The 23,304-nt window shown below is 52.3% G+C and overlaps 2 protein-coding genes and 1 pseudogene across 5 annotated transcripts; 2 read left to right on the plus strand and 1 right to left on the minus strand.

Annotated features, from left to right (window-relative positions):
- Nucleotides 1-2: 2 nt before the first annotated feature.
- Nucleotides 3-3,495, plus strand: STK16 (serine/threonine kinase 16). 3 transcript variants are annotated; one of them, XM_032354873.1, is made up of 8 exons: nucleotides 3-66; nucleotides 452-641; nucleotides 1,223-1,442; nucleotides 1,707-1,840; nucleotides 2,011-2,131; nucleotides 2,258-2,353; nucleotides 2,772-2,893; nucleotides 3,010-3,495. In XM_032354873.1, exons 2-8 carry the CDS (start codon nucleotides 556-558, stop codon nucleotides 3,146-3,148), a joined length of 918 nt encoding a protein of 305 aa, XP_032210764.1. In that variant the 5' UTR covers nucleotides 3-66; nucleotides 452-555; the 3' UTR covers nucleotides 3,149-3,495. The 3 variants fall into 3 exon arrangements, with proteins under 3 accessions (XP_032210764.1, XP_032210766.1, XP_032210765.1); XM_032354874.1 differs by lacking the exon at nucleotides 3-66 and adding an exon at nucleotides 180-239; XM_032354875.1 differs by lacking the exons at nucleotides 1,223-1,442; nucleotides 1,707-1,840.
- Nucleotides 3,496-4,963: 1,468 nt separating this feature from the next.
- Nucleotides 4,964-9,340, minus strand: TUBA4A (tubulin alpha 4a). 2 transcript variants are annotated; one of them, XM_032354871.1, is made up of 4 exons: nucleotides 8,893-9,340; nucleotides 6,693-6,915; nucleotides 6,251-6,399; nucleotides 4,964-6,008 (listed from the first exon to the last, which is right to left on the minus strand). In XM_032354871.1, the coding sequence occupies exons 1-4, from the start codon at nucleotides 9,010-9,012 to the stop codon at nucleotides 5,037-5,039; spliced, it is 1,464 nt and encodes a 487-aa protein (XP_032210762.1). In that variant the 5' UTR covers nucleotides 9,013-9,340; the 3' UTR covers nucleotides 4,964-5,036. The 2 variants fall into 2 exon arrangements, with proteins under 2 accessions (XP_032210762.1, XP_032210763.1); XM_032354872.1 differs by lacking the exon at nucleotides 8,893-9,340 and adding an exon at nucleotides 8,665-8,781.
- A 10,614-nt stretch (nucleotides 9,341-19,954) lies between these two features.
- On the plus strand, nucleotides 19,955-22,444 carry LOC116597327 (annotated as a pseudogene).
- Nucleotides 22,445-23,304: the final 860 nt, after the last annotated feature.

The raw sequence follows: 23,304 nt of genomic DNA on the forward strand, positions 1-23,304 counted from the left end.
GCCGGCGCGGACTGATGACGTATTCACGTCTTCCGGTCCCCGGCGCTTCTTTACAGCCCGAGCCAGGTCTGTGGGGAGTCGGGGCTGGCCCTCCCGGGGCTCTGTGCGCAGAGGCCGGCGGTGGGCTTTCCTGAGGGGGTGGGCCCTGCCAGGGGTGGGTCTGGGCCTCGCACCCGGCCGGACTACCCTCTGCCCTGCGGTGGCGCCCCGATGGCCGGGGGAGCGGGCGCCGCTCAGAGGTGGGCTAGGGTTGGAGGAAGCGGCCTTGCAGTCGCTGCGTGGCCAGAGGCTTTAAGGCACCCGACCCCAGCCTTCTTGGAGCTGGCGTCGCCAAGGCCCGTTTTCTCCACGTTCCGAGACCCGAGACCCGGGCGCCAGCTTTCCACATTAGTATTTCAGGGATCGTCTGGATCGTGCCTGACCCACGACCCTGCTGTTCTTTTCCTTCCAGCATGATCCGCTGGACCCCCAGCGCATCGCCTGGAAGAGCCCACTCAACCTGGACGCAGCTGTCAGCAGCCTCAGACCGCCCTTGAGGAGGATGACTGAGACACTATGGGCCACGCGCTGTGTGTCTGCTCTCGGGGAACTGTCATCATTGACAATAAGCGCTACCTCTTCATCCAAAAACTGGGGGAGGGGTGAGTGTTTGGAAATCACTTAGCTAGTCCCCAGGGTTCGGGTGACTGAAGGACAGCAGTGTGCACATGATAGGGGCATAGAAGTTTTATTCTCTTAACCTATCCTCTTAGCTCACCTGAGAGAGCCTCTTGACATGGTCAAGGAAGTGGATTCTGGGGCGGGGGCTCCTGGATCCACCTTGTGTGACCTTGAAAAGCCATGGTTTCTTCATCTGCTTAATGGAGATAATTGTCTTTTGTTGGTGATGGAGTTGTGAGGATTAAATGAGATATTGCGTATAAAACACCTCACCCAGGGCCTGGCTCCCAGCACTTGGTAATGCTGACTGTTACTCATGTAATATTTATGGAGCATTTCTCATGTGCAGAACAGTGCATTATGACCAGAGTACCTCGAATTATGGTTTTCCTACTCTTGAGCTCAGAATGTAAAATCTTCAGACTTCTCTTGAAGCCACATCTTGGGAGGGTTTCTGCCAGCTGGGAAAGATACCCCGCTCCCCTTCTCCCCAGGGAGTTCCTCGGGGTCCAAGCAGTGTGGGAGATGACCGTGGTCCTTCACTGACCCCTTTGGCCCACAGTGGGTTCAGCTATGTGGACCTAGTGGAGGGGTTACATGATGGACACTTCTACGCCCTGAAGCGGATCCTGTGTCACGAGCAGCAGGATCGGGAGGAGGCCCAACGAGAAGCAGACATGCATCGCCTCTTCCATCACCCCAACATCCTTCGCCTTGTGGCTTATTGTCTGAGGGAGCGGGGCACTAAACATGAGGCCTGGCTGCTGCTGCCCTTCTTCAAGGTCAGAAAGTCTCCTGGCAATGGAGGGGCTTGCAACAGAATCATCTACCGAGGGCTGTGTGAGTAGTCCAGCATGTTAGGAAGCAGAGACCGTGTCCTGGGGTTGGCCGCTGCAGATTTGGGGTTTAGAGGAACCCAAGTGGGACCATGAGGTGTCTAGTGTGTGTGGTGAAAGAGTTGCTAGGCTGTGACACAGGAAAGGGATTAGGATGAGGAAGCAGAGGCTCAGAAAAGATGGCCAACTATGGGGAAATTTGTGTTGCAGAGGGGCACGCTGTGGAACGAGATAGAAAGGCTAAAGGACAAAGGCAACTTCTTGACTGAAGATCAGATCCTTCAGCTGCTGCTGGGTATCTGCAGAGGCCTTGAGGCCATTCATGCCCGAGGTTATGCCCACAGGTCAGTGGGAGGGCCCTGTGTGCTTATGGGGCAGAAAGGAAGGGCCTCACCAAAAGGAATGAGAGGTCTCCGCTCTCCTCCCGAGGAACAGTATCCATGATTCTTTTGCCCCAAGGGATTCTAGCCTCCCTATCCAGAGATGCTCATGGGCCATTTCCACTTCCCTACAGGGACCTGAAGCCCACCAATATCTTGCTTGGAGATGAGGGGCAGCCAATTTTAATGGACTTGGGTTCCATGAATCAAGCTTGCATCCATGTGGAGGGCTCCCGCCAGGCTCTAGCCCTGCAGGTAAAAGAGTGTCCAGTTTCTTTCCCATCCTGTTCTCCATCCTCAACCTTTTCTTTTGCCTGCCCCAGTTTGATCACGTGACCATGACCTGTGCCCCTCATTTGAGCTGTGGGGCCACTGTTCCAGGACTGGGCAGCCCAGCGATGCACCATCTCCTACCGGGCCCCGGAGCTTTTCTCCGTGCAGAGCCACTGTGTCATTGACGAGCGCACTGATGTCTGGGTGAGGAGCATGTGGCCGGGCACATGGCGGGGGAGGAGTGCTGTTCTGCCTGCTGTGTGATGGAGGGGTGGGACTTTGGTTTCAAAAGCATGGGGCCCCAGGAACCATGTATGTCCCCATCCCCCTCGACTTCCTTCCTGGGAACTGTCACTGACATGGTACTCAGCTGCTCAGGAAGTGGTATAATCCTGCCCTTCGAACAGACTGAGTAGAGCTAAGTGGCAAGGCTGAAGGCAGTGGTCAAGCAAGGGGTACAGAGGCCTCCAGCGAACTGGCAGTTTCTCTGGACTCTGGTGATGTCCTGTGGCTGAGGTCAGCATATTCTTTTTAGCTAAGAAGTCACCTTTCACTACAGGATAAGAGGAGAGATAATCACCTCTGTTGGTCCCCTGCCAAGGTATAACCAAGTTATGCTCAGTCCCTAGGCTGTGTGCTATACGCCATGATGTTTGGGGAAGGCCCATATGACATGGTGTTCCAGAAGGGTGACAGCGTGGCCCTTGCTGTGCAGAACCAACTCAGCATCCCCCAGACCCCCAGGTGAGCAATAAAAGGGGCACCGAAACATTTCAGACTCCTCTCTGCCATTAGCAGAGTTGGAACCTTAGCACGGGGAACAGCGACCCTCCAGTCACTGTGCCCGCCTCCTTCCACAGGCATTCTTCAGCCTTGCGGCAGCTGCTGGCCTCCATGATGACTGTAGATCCCCAGCAGCGCCCTCCTGTTTCTCTCCTTCTCAGTCAGTTGGAGGCACTGCAACCCTCAGCTTCAGGCCAGCACACCACCCAAATCTGAACGAACCAGTGGCCACATTGAGAGGGTGGCCCTGTGCCTTGGCTCCCATCCCTCAGAACCTCCATCCAGTCTCTCCAGGGCTGCTTTCTTGTCACTGGGGCAGGTGGATGGGACAGTTGACTCAGTCTTATTTCTCTGCTTCTGCTCTCTGACCTCCAAGAGCAACAACCGGACAGGGGGACTGACTGAGTTGGGGTGGACGAGGCTGGGAGTGGGGGAAAAGGGAAACGGATAGAATTATAAAGGCTCTGAGCAGGACTGCAGAGCCTACATCATGGTCTGCCTTCACATCTGGGAGCAGGAGAATGTATAAATAGAAGAATAAAGTGAAAGCAGCTTGGTGTGGATCTTAGTCTCATTGTTCCTGGAGGGAGAGAGAAGAGGGGCCAGGGGCCTGAGGTCTGGTTGCCATTTCCAAGGGAACAGACTGGGAAGAGGGACTGGCTTCGTGAGGAGTGACATGACTTCATCCTTCTGCCTAAGGAGGCAGGTGTCCTTACCGCAGACCTGGCTGGCTGGAGGAGGCATATCTTCTCCCAGCCCTGTCTCAGTCAGAAACTTACGCTGTTCTGGACCGAGTTGGCTTATGTGCTAAGAACTGGGACCATGCCCTCCCACCCCAGAAGCACATTCAGTTTGTTCTTTCCTTCATTCCCAGGAGTGGGTAGCTGAGTCAGAGCAGCCCAGCCGGTTTGCCAGGCAAGGGCTTTTGGGTGGAGACACCTGAGGAAGCTTTTGGACCGAAGCTGAGCAGGTCTCTCCCAGCCTCAGCCTGGGGGTGAGGGGAGTGGAGGTGGCAGCCATTTGGCCCAGAGTTTCTCCCAGAGGGTTCTAGCACACACATGGTTAATGATTAATGAGGCCCATGTGGCGTGGCTGTATCCAGCTGCCACTTCCTGCCCTACTCTGCTGAGTAAACAGGGGCCCTGGCTTTGCTGGGCTGAAACCTGTTCCCTAGGGAAGGGCACTGCGTCCCTGAATCACCAGGGAGGGAAGGGGAAGGGCAGGGCTGACATCTTCTGCTCCCGAGATTGAAGCTTCATCTTCACCCCCCAGCCCCGCCCCCCGCAGCCATGCTCACCCCTACATGTTGACGTCGATGTGGGTCCTGGGGTGCCTATTAGCAATGTTGGCATTTTCCCCAGGGCCCTGGCAGGAGGCTCCCTGGGCTAGCATAGAGGCTGAGGTCAGAAAGAAAGAACAAACAGAGGGGAGACGACCTGACTTTAATGGCACAGCCCTAGGCCCCAGCAATGCAGCAAGAGAGACAGCTGTGCGAAGCTGCTCAGAGGTGCGGTGACACAGACAACGCCAGGAGATTGCCCTTGTCCCTTCCCATCCCCCAAGCTCATGACTAGGCTCCATGCCCAGCAACTGTGGGCCAACCCAGTCCTGGTCCCAGGCCCTCATGACGCACAGAAGTGCCCGGGGCCAAGCTTCCAGAATTGGTGAATGAAGCAGCAGGAAGAACAGGGTGGCAGTCTAACTCAGATACAGAAACTGCTGGACTTAAACTCCTACTTGGAAAGGAAGTGAAAACTTGTGTCTTTCAACAGCTTGCAGCTGGACGCACAGGTCCGGGAGTAAGTCCTCATTTCCTGTCTACCATCCTGGGCACCCCGGGGTTCTTACATCAAGGTCCCCGGGGTCATGTTTCCTCGGGCCTGGCATGGACCCCTTGGCGGGTCTCACCTTCAGCCACAGAAGGGAAAGGGGTCACAGGCAGCAAAAATGAGGGCAGCAGCAGAAGCAGCAGGCAGCAGCGGCACAGAGAGGAAGGCAGCAGAAGCTCAAGCACTCACAGAGGGGACAAGAAACCGTGCAAGGAGACTGTTTATTTCGAAAGGATTTTGCAATAAACATAGTGAGTGGGGTCCAGGCAGTTGTTCTATTCTTCTCCCTCATCCTCGTCCTCATAGGAGTCGATGCCCACCTCCTCGTAATCCTTCTCCAGGGCAGCCATATCCTCCCGGGCCTCCGAGAACTCCCCCTCCTCCATGCCCTCACCCACGTACCAGTGCACAAAGGCCCTCTTGGCGTACATCAGGTCGAACTTGTGGTCCAGGCGGGCCCAGGCCTCGGCGATGGCGGTCGTGTTGCTCAGCATGCACACGGCGCGCTGCACCTTGGCCAGGTCGCCCCCGGGCACCACGGTGGGGGGCTGGTAGTTGATCCCGACCTTGAAGCCCGTGGGGCACCAGTCCACGAACTGAATACTGCGCTTGGTCTTGATGGCGGCGATGGCGGCATTGACGTCCTTGGGCACCACGTCGCCCCGGTACAGCAGGCAGCAGGCCATGTACTTGCCGTGGCGGGGGTCACACTTGACCATCTGGTTGGCAGGCTCGAAGCAGGCGTTGGTGATCTCTGCCACCGACAGCTGCTCGTGGTAGGCCTTCTCCGCAGAGATGACCGGCGCATAGGTGGCCAGGGGGAAGTGGATGCGGGGGTAGGGCACCAGGTTGGTCTGGAACTCCGTCAGGTCCACGTTGAGGGCCCCGTCGAAGCGCAGGGAGGCCGTGATGGAGGACACGATCTGGCTGATGAGCCGGTTGAGGTTGGTGTAGGTGGGGCGCTCGATGTCCAGGTTGCGACGGCAGATGTCGTAGATGGCCTCGTTGTCCACCATGAAGGCACAGTCCGAGTGCTCCAGGGTGGTGTGGGTGGTCAGGATGGAGTTGTAGGGCTCCACCACGGCCGTGGACACCTGGGGCGCGGGGTAGATGGAGAACTCCAGCTTGGATTTCTTGCCATAGTCAACCGAGAGCCGCTCCATCAGGAGAGAGGTGAAGCCAGAGCCGGTGCCCCCTCCAAAGCTGTGGAAGACCAGGAAGCCTTGGAGTCCCGTGCACTGGTCAGACTGAAAGGCAGGAAAGAGAAAGAGCATGTAGGTATGTCAGGGGCCTGTAGAGCTCTATCTACTGACTCCACAAATGCCTGAACCCTTTCAGGAGTCAGGGCCAAGACTAGGAAGTATCTCATAGCAGCGGCATAAGATAGTAAAATTAGAGATGACCCCCCAACATGGGTCCTGGAAAAAAATAACTTCCTGACCATTAGCATCATCTCAAAAGCCCCCTCCCTTCCATCCCAGATTCTCACCAGCTTGCGGATCCGGTCCAGCACTGGGTCGATGATCTCCTTGCCGATGGTATAGTGACCACGGGCATAGTTGTTAGCAGCGTCCTCCTTCCCAGTGATGAGCTGCTCTGGGTGGAAGAGCTGCCGGTATGGGCCATTTCGGATCTCATCTGGTAGGGCGCAAACACACCGTTAGGGCAAAAACCACAAGGCCATGCTCAGCAGGGATCGCCCTCCCCCAGCACATTAGCTGTGGTCAGATGTGTGGAAAAGCTCATCCTTCTGTTGGCCTGTGATAGCAGTGGGTGAGAAACCCAGATCCACCACCCAGGCTAGCCTTCGATCAGCTGCAAACAGGGCAGAGCTGGTAGGGCCAGGAAAGCCAGGTCTAGACACCATCCCTGCAGAGGGAAGCTTGGAGTCACTGTCTGCTCCCCTCAATTCCACCCCATCTTCATCTCACCAATCACCGTGGGCTCCAGATCCACAAACACCGCGCGGGGCACATGCTTCCCAGCACCAGTTTCACAGAAGAAGGTGGTAAAGGAGTCATCCCCTCCACCAATGGTCTTATCACTGGGCATCTGCCCGTCGGGCTGGATCCCATGTTCCAGGCAGTAGAGCTCCCAACAGGCATTGCCCATCTGGACACCTGCCTGCCCCACATGGACTGAGATGCATTCGCGCTGAGGGATAAAGAGAGGGGACACAGTATAAGCACCACATCAGCAGTCCTCACCTCATGAGCCTCTCTTCCACCCCACTGCCTACCGGCTAGGGTGATTCTGTTGGCAAAAGTGGAGGCCTGGGGCTGGGCATAGGTCAGAAGAGGCTGGCAGCCTGCCCAGGCTCCCCCACATAGGACTTGACCACTGGAGGCACCCAGTAGGGAAAAATCCCTTAGCTCACTTCTCTGTGGGGACCTTGTCAAGTAAGAACTGTGGCTCCGCATGACGCTGCCACTCTCACAGGACACTCAGGGAGGACAGAGAGGGCAAGTGCATATGAAAGACACTGCAGAAACAGACAACAGCACACAACTTCTCAGTTGTTTCCAGTTTTTTACTCCCAAAGCCAGCTTCTCCAGCCCGAGAAGGGACAGGTGTTCCAGAGGCATGAGTTTATAGCCAAAAGCCCTCTTTGAAGGTGAACTAGAATTTCTTACAACTCTCTCCCTTTCTTTCCTGTGGGCTGCAGAAAGGTCTCAGCCTTCTGATCTGGCATCAACTGACCCCACACACTGGCCATCAGGATGCCCTCTCCCCCACCTTTAAATCCCATCTGGCTCTGGAGATCAATCCCAGCTGGCTGCTCTCCCCACCTCCACCCCCGCACTCTGGGTATCTTCACCACCTTCATCCACCGCGCAGCCCTCACGGAAATAGCAAAGTGTGCAGATGGCAGGTGCAGGCAATAAGGGTTGTGGGCACTGGGGCACTAGGCGCCTTAGGCTCATCCCTGCCAGTCTGAAATTAACCCGTAAAGAGCCAAAGTGGTGCGGCGCAGGGCTCACGCAGCCTCCCTTCCTAACGCCGAAATGGCGGGGTGACGGTTTCCAAATACCCAGAAAAGGAAGTGGAACCTGGGGCGAGGCCCCAGAGGTAACCCGCCTTGCGGTGCGGAGTGTAAGCGCCATCCTGCACCAGGGCCCTACATTCGCCCCCTTCTAGATTCTTTCCAGTTACATCCCAGCCGAAAGTGAAGATAGGATTTCGGCCCCCGTTCCTGGGCTATAAATATCACCCCCCTACACACACCTCTTTCCCCTCCCCCCAACCTGGCCTGGGCCCGCACTCTCGCTCAGCGCCAGCTGTCTCTGCCCGTCCGTTCGCTCGGCTCCAGCTGGAGAGGGGCCGGCTCGCCTCACAACGCCGAACCCCATTCCCGCCACCCCTCCCGGCTCTGAATCGGGGTGCTGAGTCACGGGGGGGGGCTCTGGGTAGGAGGGATGCACACACAGTCGGAGGAAAGGGGGATGCTGGACCAAGTAATGTGACCCCTACCACCTTCTTGGGCTAAGCACGTGTTCGGTCAGATCCAGGAAGCGGGGGGGCGGGGAGGGGGACAGCGGGAGGTTGGGGCGGAGGACAGCCCAGCGGGTCTCTCTCATCCGCGGAAAGGACTGGGCGCGGGATCGCGACAACCCTTCAGGAGGATTAGGGCACAAATGCTTGCCGGAGCAGGAGGCGATTTCCAGAAGGACTCCTCTCAGTTAGTGAAGAATCCCACCCCACTCCATCCCCCTTCCCCAGCCTCCAAAAGTGGACAGCACGGCTCCGCCAAAGTAATGAGAGTGGGGGTGGGGGAATGCACAAACCCTCGCGCGTCCTCGAGCCCGGGAACATCGGATGGGGGTCCGGAGCATCTCGGAATGGAGGGTCCCGAAGGATAAGGGCAATAAGGGGAGAGCCGCGATCCCTGCGGGGCCCACTCACCATGGTGAGTCCGGGCGGTGGGTCTCACGTAGAGTCCGGGTGACGGGTCTCAGTGAGAACTGCGCTAGCTGCAGTGCCGCACCGCTCTTATAGTCGGGGGCGGGGCCCGCGCGCTGCGCTCGCCCACTAGGAGCTGAGCGGCCCGGAGGCCACGCCCCCTTATGGCAGGCGGCGCTAAGGGACGGGGTCAGGGCGGTCTCCTCCCCCTGTCCTGTCCGGGTCTCTCACCTGTCGCACTTGGGTTAGGTGTACCGATGCGGGCCTCAGCCCCTCGCTCCAGGTTTTGAGCCGACACCCTGGGTTCCCGATCTCCACGACAGGGACGCAGGGCGCGGTGCCAGGGCGCATCTCTCCTGCACCTGAATCCCCAGGGCGCCCATCGCCCAGGTGTTCTGACTTAGGCCGGGTGCTGTAGAGGCTGTCCTTGCGAAGTGGCTTCAGCCGGCCTTCGCCCGTGCCCCCCTCCCCGCCCTGCCTCCCTGGTGGTTCCCGCCAGTCCCGGGGGAACCCCTTGCAGCGGCACACGGCCTGCTGGTCCTCGGCCGGGACGGCTGGCCTTCGCCAATGCCTGTGGGCGGCCGAGGACAAGGAGCTGCACAGTCTGAGCCCCAGGGTGCCGATCCCTCAGAGTACCCCCACAGAGCCAAGCTCCGCAGCCTGTCTGCGAGGGCCGACCCCAGGAATCTGGCGCCGCTCGCCGGCTGCCGGCGGGTCAGTGGCCCCGTCATCAACGCCGTCACTATTAGCAAGCCCTCGCCACCCACACCTGCCCGCTTCCCTGCCGCCAGAACCGCCAGAGCTCTGGGCGGAAGCCCTCGGGACCTGCGTTCACAGCCGGACTGTTCTATGTGACCTTGGGCAAGTGACCTAACCTCACTGAGTCCTTGGCATATTAAAAGGAGACGATGATCCTACACTGAAAGCATTGTTGTGAGGTATCAAAATGTGCGTTGACTCTGAAGAGGAAAAAAGAAAGTGGAGATTCTGGTATCACAGCTGATTTTTGACTTTCTCATCTTCCCCTGTTTCCCGGCTGGGGCAGGCATCTGCGACCACATCTCAACCCCTTAGCGCTCAGGCAGAGGCCTCAACATCAATTACCCCTTCTTCCCACATTTCATTTCCATTTCTTGCAAGAATGGGCTTTTCCATCTACTTTTTAAAGAGATTTTATTTATTTATTTATTTATTTATTTATTTATTTATTTATTTATTGGAGAGAGCGAGCAAGAGGAGAGAGAGCACAGAGGGAGAAGAAGCAGACTCCCTGCTGGGCAGGGAGTCCTATATGGGGCTGGATCCCAGGACTTTGAGACCATGACCGCAGTAGAAGGCAGCTGCTTAACCTACTGAGCCATACAGGTGCCCCTTATCGATCTTCTGCTTTCCCTTGCATGGCTTACATTTTCTAGCTCTCTCCCCTCACTGGGGAAATCATCAGGAAGTTCCCCTTGAGCCCATCAGCATACCATGAAGAAACCTGTCTCCCAGTCTAGTTCCTTGGAAATGATTCACCTGCATCTCCATGATAGCGTTTCCTTGGACCACTATACTGTCTGACATGACAACACAGTAGGCTAAAATAACTAACAATGGCAACTTCCTGCCAACAAAATAGCTAATTGACACCTTACCTGGGCAATGCATGGAAAGGAACACAGTGAAGCATGACAAGGTCTCTCTTCCCTATGCACTTGCTGTATGGTTGGGAGAACAAGACTCATTCATAACCATGGAAAGGGGCAAGGTCGTATAGTGAAGCTGCTTTGGGAAATGGGGTCATGGTCTCTACAGAGCAAAGACCCTTGGTGATGACAGAGCATACAATCTCTTGCAGACCTTCCCGGGCCCTCCTTTTCCCTTGTGTATCCCCAATCCCTGAAGAATGAGTATGGTAAAAGACCTGAGCTCTTTCAAGCAAAACCCTAAAACTCCTTTGACCTTCAGATTCAGGTTCTTCCTCTGTGAAACAGGGATAAGTTCAGATTGTGAGGACCAGATGAACTTCGGGGCTGTGTACATACACAGCAAAGTGCCGTGTAAGCATCTGAATGGGTTCTTGGAGCATCTCATTCCTTTGCTTTAGTGCGCTAGCACACCAGGCTGCGGTTATTTGTGTACATGGCCTTCTTAGAAATTGCAGACTCATTCCAGGTAAGGATTGGATCTTATTCATCTTTGTGTCCCCAGATCCTAGCATAGTGCTTAGCACAGGGTAAGCATTGGCTAAATGTATGTCAGAAGAATTGTTTCACTTCTGAGTTGGGAATAAAATTAAGGTAGAACTCTAAGAAGCCAGAAGTTGCAAATCGGCAGCCTGGAGGCCAAGTTCCCTCTCTGAATTGTTTTGTTTGACCCTCACAGTGTTCATCCCCATAGCGGTTAGAATATATGAGAAAAAGCAGGAACTGCCTTCGTTCTGGAGCATCCCCAAGACCACCCCCGTGTCAGGAGATTTACTAGAAGGACTCAGCATAAAGTTGATAAATAACCCCCTAGCTAAGGTTTATTACTTGTTAAATAAACTATTAAGGTTTATTAGTGATGTAGGAAGGCTGCACAGCTGGATCATAAGGGGGAAAGACATGAGCTGAATCTGAAGGAATGTTTGCCCTCTCCCTCCCGGGAGGGCTCCCACAGCATTCTCTTCCTCCAAAATGGAAGAGGAGCAACATTTCCCTGCAGTAGTTCTGCCCAAGGAAGCCTGTTAGAGACTCGGCACCTAAGACTTGTTGTGAGGGCTGGTCACATAGACACCTCTGCCTTGCACGTACCCAAATTCCAGACTCCTAGAAGAAAAGCAGCTGATCAGCATAAGCCATTTTCTTTTTTAAAAAGACTTTTATTTATTTTAGAGAAGAGGGATGAGCAGAGAGAAGGGGATAGAGAGAGAATCCTAAGCAGACTCCACACCCAGCATGGAGCCCAATGAGGAGCTCAATCTCACAATCCTGAGATTGTGACCTAAACTGAAATCGAGTCAGGCACTTAACCGACTGAGTGGCCCAGGTGCCCCACAGCACAAATCACATTGTTCATACACACAGTCTAGGCACAACAAACCATCCTGGTCCTTTAACTATTGACTGACTGACACTCTAAGAGCCAAGTTCTCAATGCAGGCCAAGGGCATTAAGGTAATCTTACCAGCAGAACTAAGGGGCAGTCCCAACTGCATTAACTTTTTCTGCACAGTCATATAAAAACCTAGATTCCTAGCTTATCTTGAAAAGAATTGGAAGATCTGACTATATCAGGCTTGCATTCCCAATTAGCAACTCTGATAGTCAGAATTAATCATCCCCCAAAAATGTCCACATTTTAATCCCTGAACCCCGTGACTATGTCACCTTATGTGGCAGAACACTGCACATGTGACTAAGGTGAAGGTCTTGAGATGAGCTTATTCTCCATTTTCTGGGTGGGCCCAGTATAACCACAAAGGTCTTTATAAGTAGAAGAGGGCGACAGGAGAGACAGAGTCAAGGAAGGAGAGGTCAGAAGCAGAGGTCAAAGTGATGTGATGATTGGCTTTCAAGGTGGAAAGAAGCCATGAGTCAAGGAATATGGGCAGCCTCTAGAAGGAAGAAAAGGCAAGGAACAGATTCTCCTCTAGAGTCTCTAGAAGGAAGGCAATCTGCCAATGCCTTGAGTTTATTTATATCTTAAATAGGTTCTGGTGTTAACTCTGGGGGTGGGCTTCCCCATACACCACCAAGCAATGCTCAGACACTAGCAGGGTGTCTTAGCAATTTAACTCAATTCTGCCACTACCTACCCAGAGATAGCATCAGATTCCCCTAACTGAGGGTACAGTCCTATACAACTGCCTCTCCAGTACTCCTGTTGTTTCCTGGGCTTCTGATCAACTGGCTATAAATTAGAGGTGCCCATGAGTTCCTCTTGGGTTTGATTAATTTTCTAGAGTTGCTGACAGAACTCAGAGAGATGTTTCACTTCCTGTATCATTGGTTTATTATAAAAGGATACAAATCAGGAATGGCCAGATGGAAGAGAGGCATAGGGCAAGGTGTGGAGAAAGGACAAGGAGTTTCTATGCCTTTTCCAAGCATGCCATTCTCCCATTATTTTCACATGTTCACCAATCTAGAAACTCCAAAATCCAACCTTTGGGGCTTTTATGGAGGTTCATTACATAGACATGGTGGATGGAATCACGGACCACTGGGGTTGCTCTAGCTCCTCTCCCCGCTCTTGAGGTGAGCTTATTCTACATTTTCTGGGTGGGCACCTCTTCCCTGGAGGTGAAGAAGAGACTGACAGTTCCAACCCTCTAACACTTGGTTGACTCTACTGGCCACCTGCCCCCAACCCTAGGTGCTTTCCGAATGACACCTCATTAGCGTAAAAAGGATATCTTTAAAAAATGTTTTTTTGTTTATTCATTTGACAGACAGAGACACAAGTAGGCAGAGAGGCAGGTGGGGGGCTGGGGGAGCAAGCTCCCTGATGAGCAGAGAGGGGGGTGGGGCTTGGTGCTCGGTGCTCAATCCCAGGACCCTGAGATCATCACCTGGGCCAAAGGCAGAGGCTTAACCCACTGAACCACCCAGGCGTCCCAACAAAAGATATCTTTATCACTCTCAACACTTAATGAAATTCCAAGGGTTTTAGCAGCTGTGAGCCAGTTATCCTACACAAAGACCGAATATATATGAGGACTATATGTGTGTACAGTCATGCATGTGTGCACGTGACCTGGAGTATGTATGTATCTCCTGAATAGAGCCATAATGTCTGGGTGGGTGTACAGGCAGCAATCCATGTTGCCAGATTGAAAACTTGAACATTTTAAAAAAAGATTTTATTTATTTATTGAGAAAGAGAGAGAGCACAAGTGAGAGGACATAGCAGAGGAGAGGGGCAGAGGGAGACACACACTCCTCTCTGATGCAGGACTCGATCCCAGGACACTGGGATCACAACCTGAGCTGAAGGCAGACGTTTAACCAACTGAGACATGCAGGCACCCTGAAAACTTGGACATTCACACACATGTACAGAATCTAGAAGATGATGCTCCTCACTTCATTTTTCCAATTGAATCACTGCTTAGACTGTCTACCTTACAAGGGTGTCCTGCAGACCACTCTGTCTTTGGATCTCTTTCCCTCTTCCCTTTGCCCTTTGTTATCTCCATCTTTTCTAACTTCTTCCCAGAGTCTCCCCTCTGTCTTGGAGCCATGCAACAAGGTCCTCAAAATTTAAAATGTCTCCACTGATTCCATCTGGGAAAGTTGGAACTGAGCCTTAGTGCATATCCTTCCATTTTTTAAGACTAGAGTATCTACCAGCTGTCCTCTGTCTCACAGCACCATCTTTCCAAAGGGAGATATACACGTCTTCTCTCCTCTTCACTGTCTCTGCAGGCTTGGTTCACATTCTCTATTGAGATGTTTTTGCCAAAATCTCTAGTGACTTCCAACTGGCTAAAGCTAAAGGTCAAATTTTTACATCTTTTTCAGCCTCTCAACAATGCTTGAGATAATTGACCCTTCCTTTCTCCTTGAAAAACTTTCTTCTTGCTTCAGTGACACACCTTTCTCTTGCTTCCAGCCATTCCTTCTTGGTGGTCTTTGATGGCTTACCCCTAATGGGTGTTTCCCAAGGCTCAGTCCCAAGCTCTCTCTTTTCCTCCCCAAAGGAGGAATTGTTCTTGAAGGTAAATGTAGAGTATATGGGGTTTTATTATATTATCTCTACTTTGGGATGTATTATTAAATGTCCTTAATAAAAAGTTACTGTAACATTTTAGGGTCATTAAAAAAGGAATAGAACTAGAGTGTATACATTCACAAACCAAAGAGAAAGAATAGAATGGAAAGAAATATTACCTATGTGCTGAGAAGTCGCAAATTCATATGTTCTTTAGGACTTCTCTGAATATCAGATTCACGTGCTTATTTGCTTTTTTGACATTAGCACTTAAAAGCCTGTTAGACATCTCAAACATCACAAATTCAAAGTAAAACTCCCAATGTCCCACTCTCACCCTGCTCCCTGCCAAAAATGCTTCTGTCCTAAGGCTTCCAAGTCTTCTACCCACATGCTTACGTTAAAAACCTAGAATCATCCTACATTCCTCTTTTCCTTTCTCCTTCCTCTCTTTTTTGCTTAGAATTTTCTTGGCTGCAAATAACGGAAAGCCTAACTAACAGAGGCTTCAACAATGAGGATATTTATTATCCTGCAAGAAATCTGAGTGTAGGGCGGTTCCAGAGTTGACTCAATGATGTCACCAACAACTCCAGTATTTCCAGCTATCCGCTCTGACATCCTCAATGGCTGGTGGCATCTTCTCTTGTGATCACGAGATGACTGCAGCAGCTCCAAGTGTCATGTTCTCAGTTACTAAGGTTGGAAAGATGGATGTCCTCCCACAGTCTCCTCCCACAGGGAGAAAATCCTTGTTTTCGAGCCTCCTTGTAGACTTCCCTCATATCTTACTAGCCCCTTGCCTAAACCAGTAGTTGGAAGGAGGGAATGGAATTACCATTAATGGTTTAGAGGAATTTATACTCACACCTAGGTCTGAGAAAGGCCATCTTCCTTGAGCAAATGGAAGGTTAAATAACTATACAAATTCAGGACCCTACCAGTAAAGACAAAATAGAGGCAGGGGACAGTAAGGCTGTTAGGTGGATCTGCACACCCCACATTAACATGTCCTATAACTTTATTTCGAACCCGGCTACTTCCTACAATCCCTGCTCCACTCCAAACTACCATCCCTCATTCCTGGATGCCAAAAGTAGACTTCTAACTATTGTCCTGCTTCTACTTTTGAACACCTGGACTTGCTTACCCTTATAATGCTTCCTCCATGCAGTATCAGCAATAATTTATCTTAAACACAAAGTAGGCAAAGATGCTTGCTTATACCCTCCCATTGCCTAGTAATAGAAGCCATTCTTCCAAGACTCTTTTACCTCTGTGTTCTCATCTTGCATAGCTCCCTCCCCACCTCTCTCCTTCTCCTTGAACACACCAGACTGGCTCCTTTAGCCTCACCAGTTCTCTTGATCTAGAGCACTATGATCCATGATCCAGATGTTGTCATAGTTGACTCCTTAGCATTCAGTCTCAGTTCGAACATCTGCTTCTTCTTTTCTTTCTTTCTTTCTTTCTTTCTTTCTTTCTTTTTCCTTCCTTCCTTTGTCAAACATCAGCTACTTAGAGAAGGAAAATAGCTGTGGAGAGGGGAGAAGCACTGAGCCTGAGTCCCAGGTGGGTTTTAATTCTACCACTAATGAGCCCCCATGTGATCTTGGGCCAGACGCAAGAGGCTTCCATTTCCTTTTCTCCCTCAGGGGAATGGAGGCCCCGCCTTGCTTACCTCACAAAGCTGTTGAGGGACTCAAAGGAGATAAGGGGTGTAGCCACCTCAAGAGCCACAAAATGGGATATGAATGTGACAGAGTCACTTTTGTATTTCATAAGTTTGCCTGAGGTCATAGGGAGACGCTTGTGAAGAAGTAAGGCCAGGGTAGGCCGGCAGCCACTTGCTTAGAATAGGGAGAGGCCCTGATGAGGAACCCTGAGCCCCTGCTCCTGGTCATTCTCTCCCTGTGGAGAACAACAGCAGTTCTGGACTGAGCATTCTTTGTTTATCTGTTTTCATCCTCACCACACCACTTATCCCCATTCTACATATAAGGAAACTGAGGTGGGAAAAGACCTTAAATGCCAGAACTGGTCCTAAGACTGAGCTCTAGTTCCCTATGTCCTATAATATTCTGAGTTTCCATCCCGAAGGCCCTGAGGCTTGGTCTCTTGCCCTAGGACTCATTATTTCTGGTTCAGTGCACTCTCTTAGCGCCACCCACATTCCACTTCCAGTCCTCACCTGCCCTAAGGGTGGCCTTGCCTCTGGAGCTCAGGGGCTTTGGTTTCTGAATCCTCCCCCGCCAGTGAGCCACCAGGAAATGGGACTGAGTGAGCTGCAGACCCTGTGTACCCAGTACACAGTGGGGGGACCTGTGGGGGGGGACCGGCCGATCCCCTCCCCTACCCAACCCACCTTGCTGCCCTGTTTGAGCCCAGCCCAGCACTTGGTAACCAAGTCAACAGGCCTGCCCTCCTGGGGCAGTTTCTAACAACATTTTCCCTGCTGAGAGCTGACCGGAGAGTATAAGGAGGCCGGTGGCTGTAGGTCTCTCACAGACCTGTATCTGCCTCTCATCGAGCAGCAGACAGACAGACAACCCAAGCCAGCACCCAGCCAAGCAGCATGGTGAACAGGGGTCGGGGGCTGGGCATGCTAGTGAGGGTCCTAGTGGACCCAGGTGAGTGGTGTGAGGGATCCCTAGGATTCCAGGTGTTCCCAGGGCTCCTGTGTGCACGGTGAGATGGGGAGATGGAAAGAAACTTTCATATGTGAGCGTGCCCCCCAAAGTGTACTGGTACGTGAGAGCTCGTGCAGGGGTGGAGGACAGAGTGATGGTAACCAGGATGTGGGTCTGAGTCTCTGCTCAGGTGCAGGGCTGCTGAGAGGCTCTGGATCTAGGGGTAGGGAGGATGGAGTAAGCAGCGCTGGAACAGGAAGTACAGGCACTTTACAAACCCTGGGCCCCACAGCAGATTCATCGTTGGCCTCCCTCTGGTCCTACCTCTCCTGGCTGTCGGGACGCATCCTTGCAGCCCTGCCCAGCCAATGCATCTGATCTGACCCCTTATTTCAACAGAGAGAGTGAGGAGGAAGCGGAGAGAAAGAGAGTGTGCTCCCTCTTATCGAGAGCTGGCTGTGCGTGGGGCTCCTTTGATATCTTTTGCCAGGCTCCCCACCAGAAGGGATAGAAAAGCAGTGAAGAGCATGGTTGGAGCCAAGCTGTTCCCACTCCGAATATTACTTGTTTTGCTCATGACCTTGAGCTACTTGCTTAACCTGAGTGTCAGTTTCCTCTTGTGCAAAATGGCGTCATGAAAGGACCTACCTACAGGGTTGTCGTGAAGATGAAACGGGATGATGTATGCGGAGTGCTTAGCACAGTAGCTGGCGCCTAATTAATGCTTAGTACAGGGGAACGAAATGATGTAATGACAAAGCCTGCCAGGTGCGAGATCACACTAGTTTTACATTCAAGGAAAGGGCAGTGGAGCAGCTGAAGAGAAGGAACTTGTCTGAAGTCACAGAGGGATGGGGTTTGAGGCTGAATCTAGGTGATTCCAGGGGTTGAGTGCTTTGCCCCAAACCTGTTGCCCCACAGTAAGGGGCGTCATTTCTAATATCTCAAGCTTACCCAAGAGGTCAGAGACGCCTTGTGTGGGCCAGAAGTCATGGGGGCCAAGATGGTGTCTGGCTTTGTAGATAGAGCCCAGGGAGGCTGGAAGTTGCAACTGCCAGGGCTGGCCTTGCCAGTAGACTGGTAAACCCTGTCAGTCCTCCCTGTGGGGTATGAGGATTTCTGGAGTCCTTGTGTTCCTAAGCAATCCCCCCAGCTTAATTCATTACCTTCTCTTACTACGACAGGAGGGGTGGGGGATGGGAGTTGGTGAGGGGACCAAACAAGTATGGTGCCGCAATATGTGTCATGCAGTGAGCTAGGCGACTTCTATGCCTTCTTTCATTTAATCCTCATTGTAATTCTAGGAGGGCACTCTTATTATTGCCCCCATTCATGGGATGGAGGGAGACCCACAAAGGGGTCAACAGTCTTGCTCAAGGCAAATAGAGAAGTAATGACGATGTATGACGATGTATGATTTAATCCCGGTCCTCTCAAAATTATCAGACAAAGCTCTTGCATCATATTTTAAAAGCCAGGCAAGTGTTAAATTTATGGAGACAGCATCCTCATTAAAAATTATGAAATATTCCAGGCAAGAAAGTATAAAGAATAATATAATAAACACCTGCTACCCGGCTTAAGAAAGAGAATCCCTCTCCAACTGCATACACTGCCCTTTTCTCCCAGAGAGAACCATTGTTCCAAATTTAGTGTTAATACTTTCCCTTGCTTTCTTTATTTTTGTAAGACACACATGCTACCAGAATATATAGCAAAATATAAATTTATCTGTAAATGACGCATGACATTATTTTACGAGTTAAAGATCTTTATAAATGGTATCCTGTTGTATGATTCTTCCCTAATTTGCCTTTTTTTTTTTTTTTCCCGGAAAAAATTTTTTGGTAAGATTCTTTCTTGTAGTTCATCCATTTCAACTTCTGCGCCACTCTTTGTCCATCTTCTCCTGTTGAAGGACATTTAATCGGCTTCTGAGGCTGTGGCTCTCCGGCTTCTCTCCTTGTTCACCTGTGTGAAAACTTCTCTAGCGCAAGACCGCCATCAGCACCCCTAGATCTTGCCCATTTTTTTTCTCCAAAAGAGATGCATCAATTTAGGCTTCGAGCAGCTGTTTAAGAATTCCCATTTCTTCACACCCTCTACAAGGTTAAGCCTTCAAGCTTGGGGAAAGCTGATGGAAGTGCTCATCTTGTTTTCAAGGTCTGTGGTAATTATTTCTCAAGCAGAGCAAAAAGACTTATTCTGGTATCCCACTTACTATGCTGCCCCACATCTGTTAACGTGTGGAAGCCCCGCCCAGTGGGCTGCTGGAGGGCGCGGACCGTGCATGAGGTGCTCTGTATCTCCAGTGTCAACACATCAGGCAGAGAGAAGAGGCCCAGAATGTTTGATGAAGCAAGAGGGTCCAGCTTTCTTGATTCTCATGAGGCTCCTCTGGAAGGGCATTGAACTTTCTGATTTCCAGGACCAAGCAGTTCATCCCAGTCCTGCTTTAGGGGCCAAGCGTTCTTTGACCACCAGCCTGGAATCATGTGGGGAAGACCTTCTCCACTCCACTCCATTGCACTCCAGAATTAGCACACCCAAGAGAGGAGGGAACAGCCTATCTCCTGCCATTCCAGGCCCATTCTTCCCTTCCTTGCTGGCCTTTCAGCTGTAACATGAATCTAGAGTTCTTCCTGCTTTCAAAGCCTCTCCCTTGCTTCTGATCCCTGAAGCCTCACTTGGATCCTGCTTCTCTCACCCATGGCCCTTCATTTCTTTCTGAACACGAGTGGATTGGACTATTATGCTCTGCTGGACTCATCTGACCTCCTCAACACTCTTAAGACGCTTAGTCACTGAGTGAGACTCTATAATCTTAGAACTAACTGCCCACATCTGCTTCCTCTGAGGGTTTTGGCCCGGCCCCTGGAGCCACTGCCTGTGGGTCCTCAAGGCCACCAATAAATCCTTAGACACAGGAGGTGGGGCAAGGAGAGCAGGAACCTTTGCCCTCAGCCAGAGAACCATGCAAGAAAGGATTTTGGGCAGGAATGGTGTCCAGGCACGACAGGCTTCTCTTTGCTAAGAGTGTTCTCTGCACTTGGCCTGCTCAGTGTGAGTGCATCTCAGTCCATGTGGGGCAGGCCAGTGTGCAAATTGGCAATGCGTGCTGGGAGCTCTACTGCTTGGAACACGGGATCCAACCAGATCGACAGATGCCCAGCGACAAGACCATCGGTGGAGGGGACAACTCCTTCAACAACTTCTTTAGTGAAACCAGGGCTGGGAAGCATGTGTCCCGGGCTGTGTTTGTGTATCTGGAGCCCACGATGATTGGTGAGTGACCATCCATCTCTGTCACGTGTGTCACCTTGTCCTGGGCACCACAGCAATTCCCTCTCCATGCCTGGAGCTCTCGAATTTGTAGCTCACAGGACCGGCAGCCAGTTAAACCACAGATCCGCTGCCACTCAGCCCAAGTCTCAGGGTCACTTTGTAACCCTTTCCTTTTCATTGATGAACACTCAAAGTCAAGGGCCATAACACCTGCATGAATGGAGCTCCTCTAGGGTAGGACTAGGGGTCTGGTGGCCCTGCCCTTTCTGGGTAACTCGGGGAGTCAGGCTGCAAGGGGTAGGGGGTGTCTAAAACTCTGCCCATTGCAGATGAAGTTCAGACGGGCACATACCGCCAGCTCTTCCATCCAGAACAGCTCATCACCAGCAAGGAAGACACTGCCGATAACTATGCTTGAGGTCACTACACCATTGGAAAGGAGCTCATCGACCTGGTACTGGACCAAATTCGGAAGCTTGTGAGTGGTGGCGGGGGGCTGGGGAAGCAGGAATCTAGATTCCTGCAGTGAGGAAGTCTGGACACCAGACAGGAAGAGAACCTTCTGGGTGAGTTTTATTTTGCTTTATTTTATTTATGGATGAGTTTTAAAAGATATAGGATCAGAACCAGTGAGGGGGAGCCCTGCATATGGATCAGGGGAGGCAGAGGGTATGCTCTGGCCTGGAGCTGGGTGTCTTCTTTACCTCCTATAGCAACTGGCCCGAGGCTGGGCAGAGTGGTGACAGGGGTAAACATGACTATGAGCTGTCTGGCCTAACTGTGGAGGTCTGTAGGCATTCCCAGAGTCTCGCCTTGTGTTGCAGGGATGTGGGGAGAGGGCCCTGTGATAAAAAGGGATCCAAATAATCCTGAGCCACGTATCTGTGATTGGGTTTGGCCTCCATCAAGGATGGGGATCAGGTTTCTGGATTGTTGACTTTAGTAGGGAAGCTCTCCAGAAACATGGGAAATTAAGTCAGGAGAAAGCACGTATGGAGCTGGATGGGTTTTGATGTTATGAGGACAAAAATGACCATATCATAAGATTGTAGAGAGCTGTGTCTTAGAGACCTCAAGAGGGTTTAGAGAGGAGGAAAAACAAGAGTAGAGAGAATGGGTCTTCCCTATGAGGACCTGCTTTGCTCTTGGAAAGGATTTAAGGAAAGTTTTGGGGAATTTGAAACAGTTGGCTTTTTTCCTTTTCCTTCACTCTGCTTCGTATCCCATATTTCCCTTCGCAGCCCACTTTTTAGGCTGAGCAGTGCACAGGACTCCAAGGCTTCCTGGTCTTCCACAGCTTCGGAGGGGGCACCAGCTCGGGCTTCACCTCTCTCCTGATGGAGCGGCTCTCGGTTGACTATGGCAAGAAATCCAAGCTGGAGTTCTCCATCTACCCCACGCCCCAGGTGTCCACGGCCGTGGTGGAGCCCTACAACTCCATCCTGACCACCCACACCACCCTGGAGCACTCGGACTGTGCCTTCATGGTGGACAACGAGGCCATCTACGACATCTGCCGTCGCAACCTGGACATCGAGCGCCCCACCTACACCAACCTCAACCGGCTCATCAGCCAGATCGTGTCCTCCATCACGGCCTCCCTGCGCTTCGACGGGGCCCTCAACGTGGACCTGACGGAGTTCCAGACCAACCTGGTGCCCTACCCCCGCATCCACTTCCCTCTGGCCACCTACGCGCCGGTCATCTCTGCGGAGAAGGCCTACCACGAGCAGCTGTCGGTGGCAGAGATCACCAACGCCTGCTTCGAGCCTGCCAACCAGATGGTCAAGTGTGACCCCCGCCACGGCAAGTACATGGCCTGCTGCCTGCTGTACCGGGGCGACGTGGTGCCCAAGGACGTCAACGCCGCCATCGCCGCCATCAAGACCAAGCGCAGTATTCAGTTCGTGGACTGGTGCCCCACGGGCTTCAAGGTCGGGATCAACTACCAGCCCCCCACCGTGGTGCCCGGGGGCGACCTGGCCAAGGTGCAGCGCGCCGTGTGCATGCTGAGCAACACGACCGCCATCGCCGAGGCCTGGGCCCGCCTGGACCACAAGTTCGACCTGATGTACGCCAAGAGGGCCTTTGTGCACTGGTACGTGGGTGAGGGCATGGAGGAGAGGGAGTTCTCGGAGGCCCGGGAGGATATGGCTGCCCTGGAGAAGGATTAGATGGATAGTGTCTGGGGGGGGGGGGGGTGAATACTAGCAGAATCCTGTGTGTCTGTCCTAAATAAAGTGCTGTATCCTCACCATCTCGCAAAAGTGTCTTTTTCTCTTGGGAAAATTTGCGGAGCAGGGGTTTCTCCTTCAAGGGAGACAGGAAGGCTGGCATCTCAGCCTGGGTGCCCCAGAAACCAGATCTGGTTCCAGATTTTATTAAAGCATGTGATTCCAGGAAGAACAGGGATCCAGGAGAATACAGCAGAGAAGGAGGCAGAATTCACCCTAGGGAACATGCAGCTGAATAAACTTAGAATCAGCCCTTGGGTGAGGGGGCAGGAGAGGAAATAAAAGTGGGGAAAGGCAGGCACTGGCTTCATTCTGCCATTGCCGAAGCCTTCACCCCACAACACAGGAACTCCCCTGCACGTCTGGGTGGCACCCACTTAGGCTGCAGCATCAACAGCGAAACCCCCAAACCCCAGGGCAGGAGGGGAGTGAAGTTGGTCCCAGGCACCCAGGGCTGCAACAAGAGCGTGGCTTTCACCCAGGAGGGTATCAAGTGCGCCTTCCAGCCATCTGCCAGCGCAGGTGCTCACCAACTCCACCCCACAGATTGGCTGTTTGTCTCCTTCAGGCAGGAGGTTTGGGTATAGAGAGTCCAGAAGCTGGCATTAAGGCAGAGCAGTGGCACAGTGGCAGCAATGATGGGGAAATGGCTGGCATCTCCATCAATACTCACCACTTTTTGATAATGACAATTGACCCTTATTTCAATCCCATGCTTCGGGCTATGCAAGCACAGCTTCCAAGCCCCCACTTCCAACCAGATGGCTGGCCCTAAAATCCTTATATATGGATTTTCTGTAGCCTCTGGTGGGCTG

The sequence above is a fragment of the Mustela erminea genome, chromosome 8, assembly GCF_009829155.1.
Source record: "Mustela erminea isolate mMusErm1 chromosome 8, mMusErm1.Pri, whole genome shotgun sequence".
Taxonomy (NCBI): domain Eukaryota; kingdom Metazoa; phylum Chordata; class Mammalia; order Carnivora; family Mustelidae; genus Mustela; species Mustela erminea.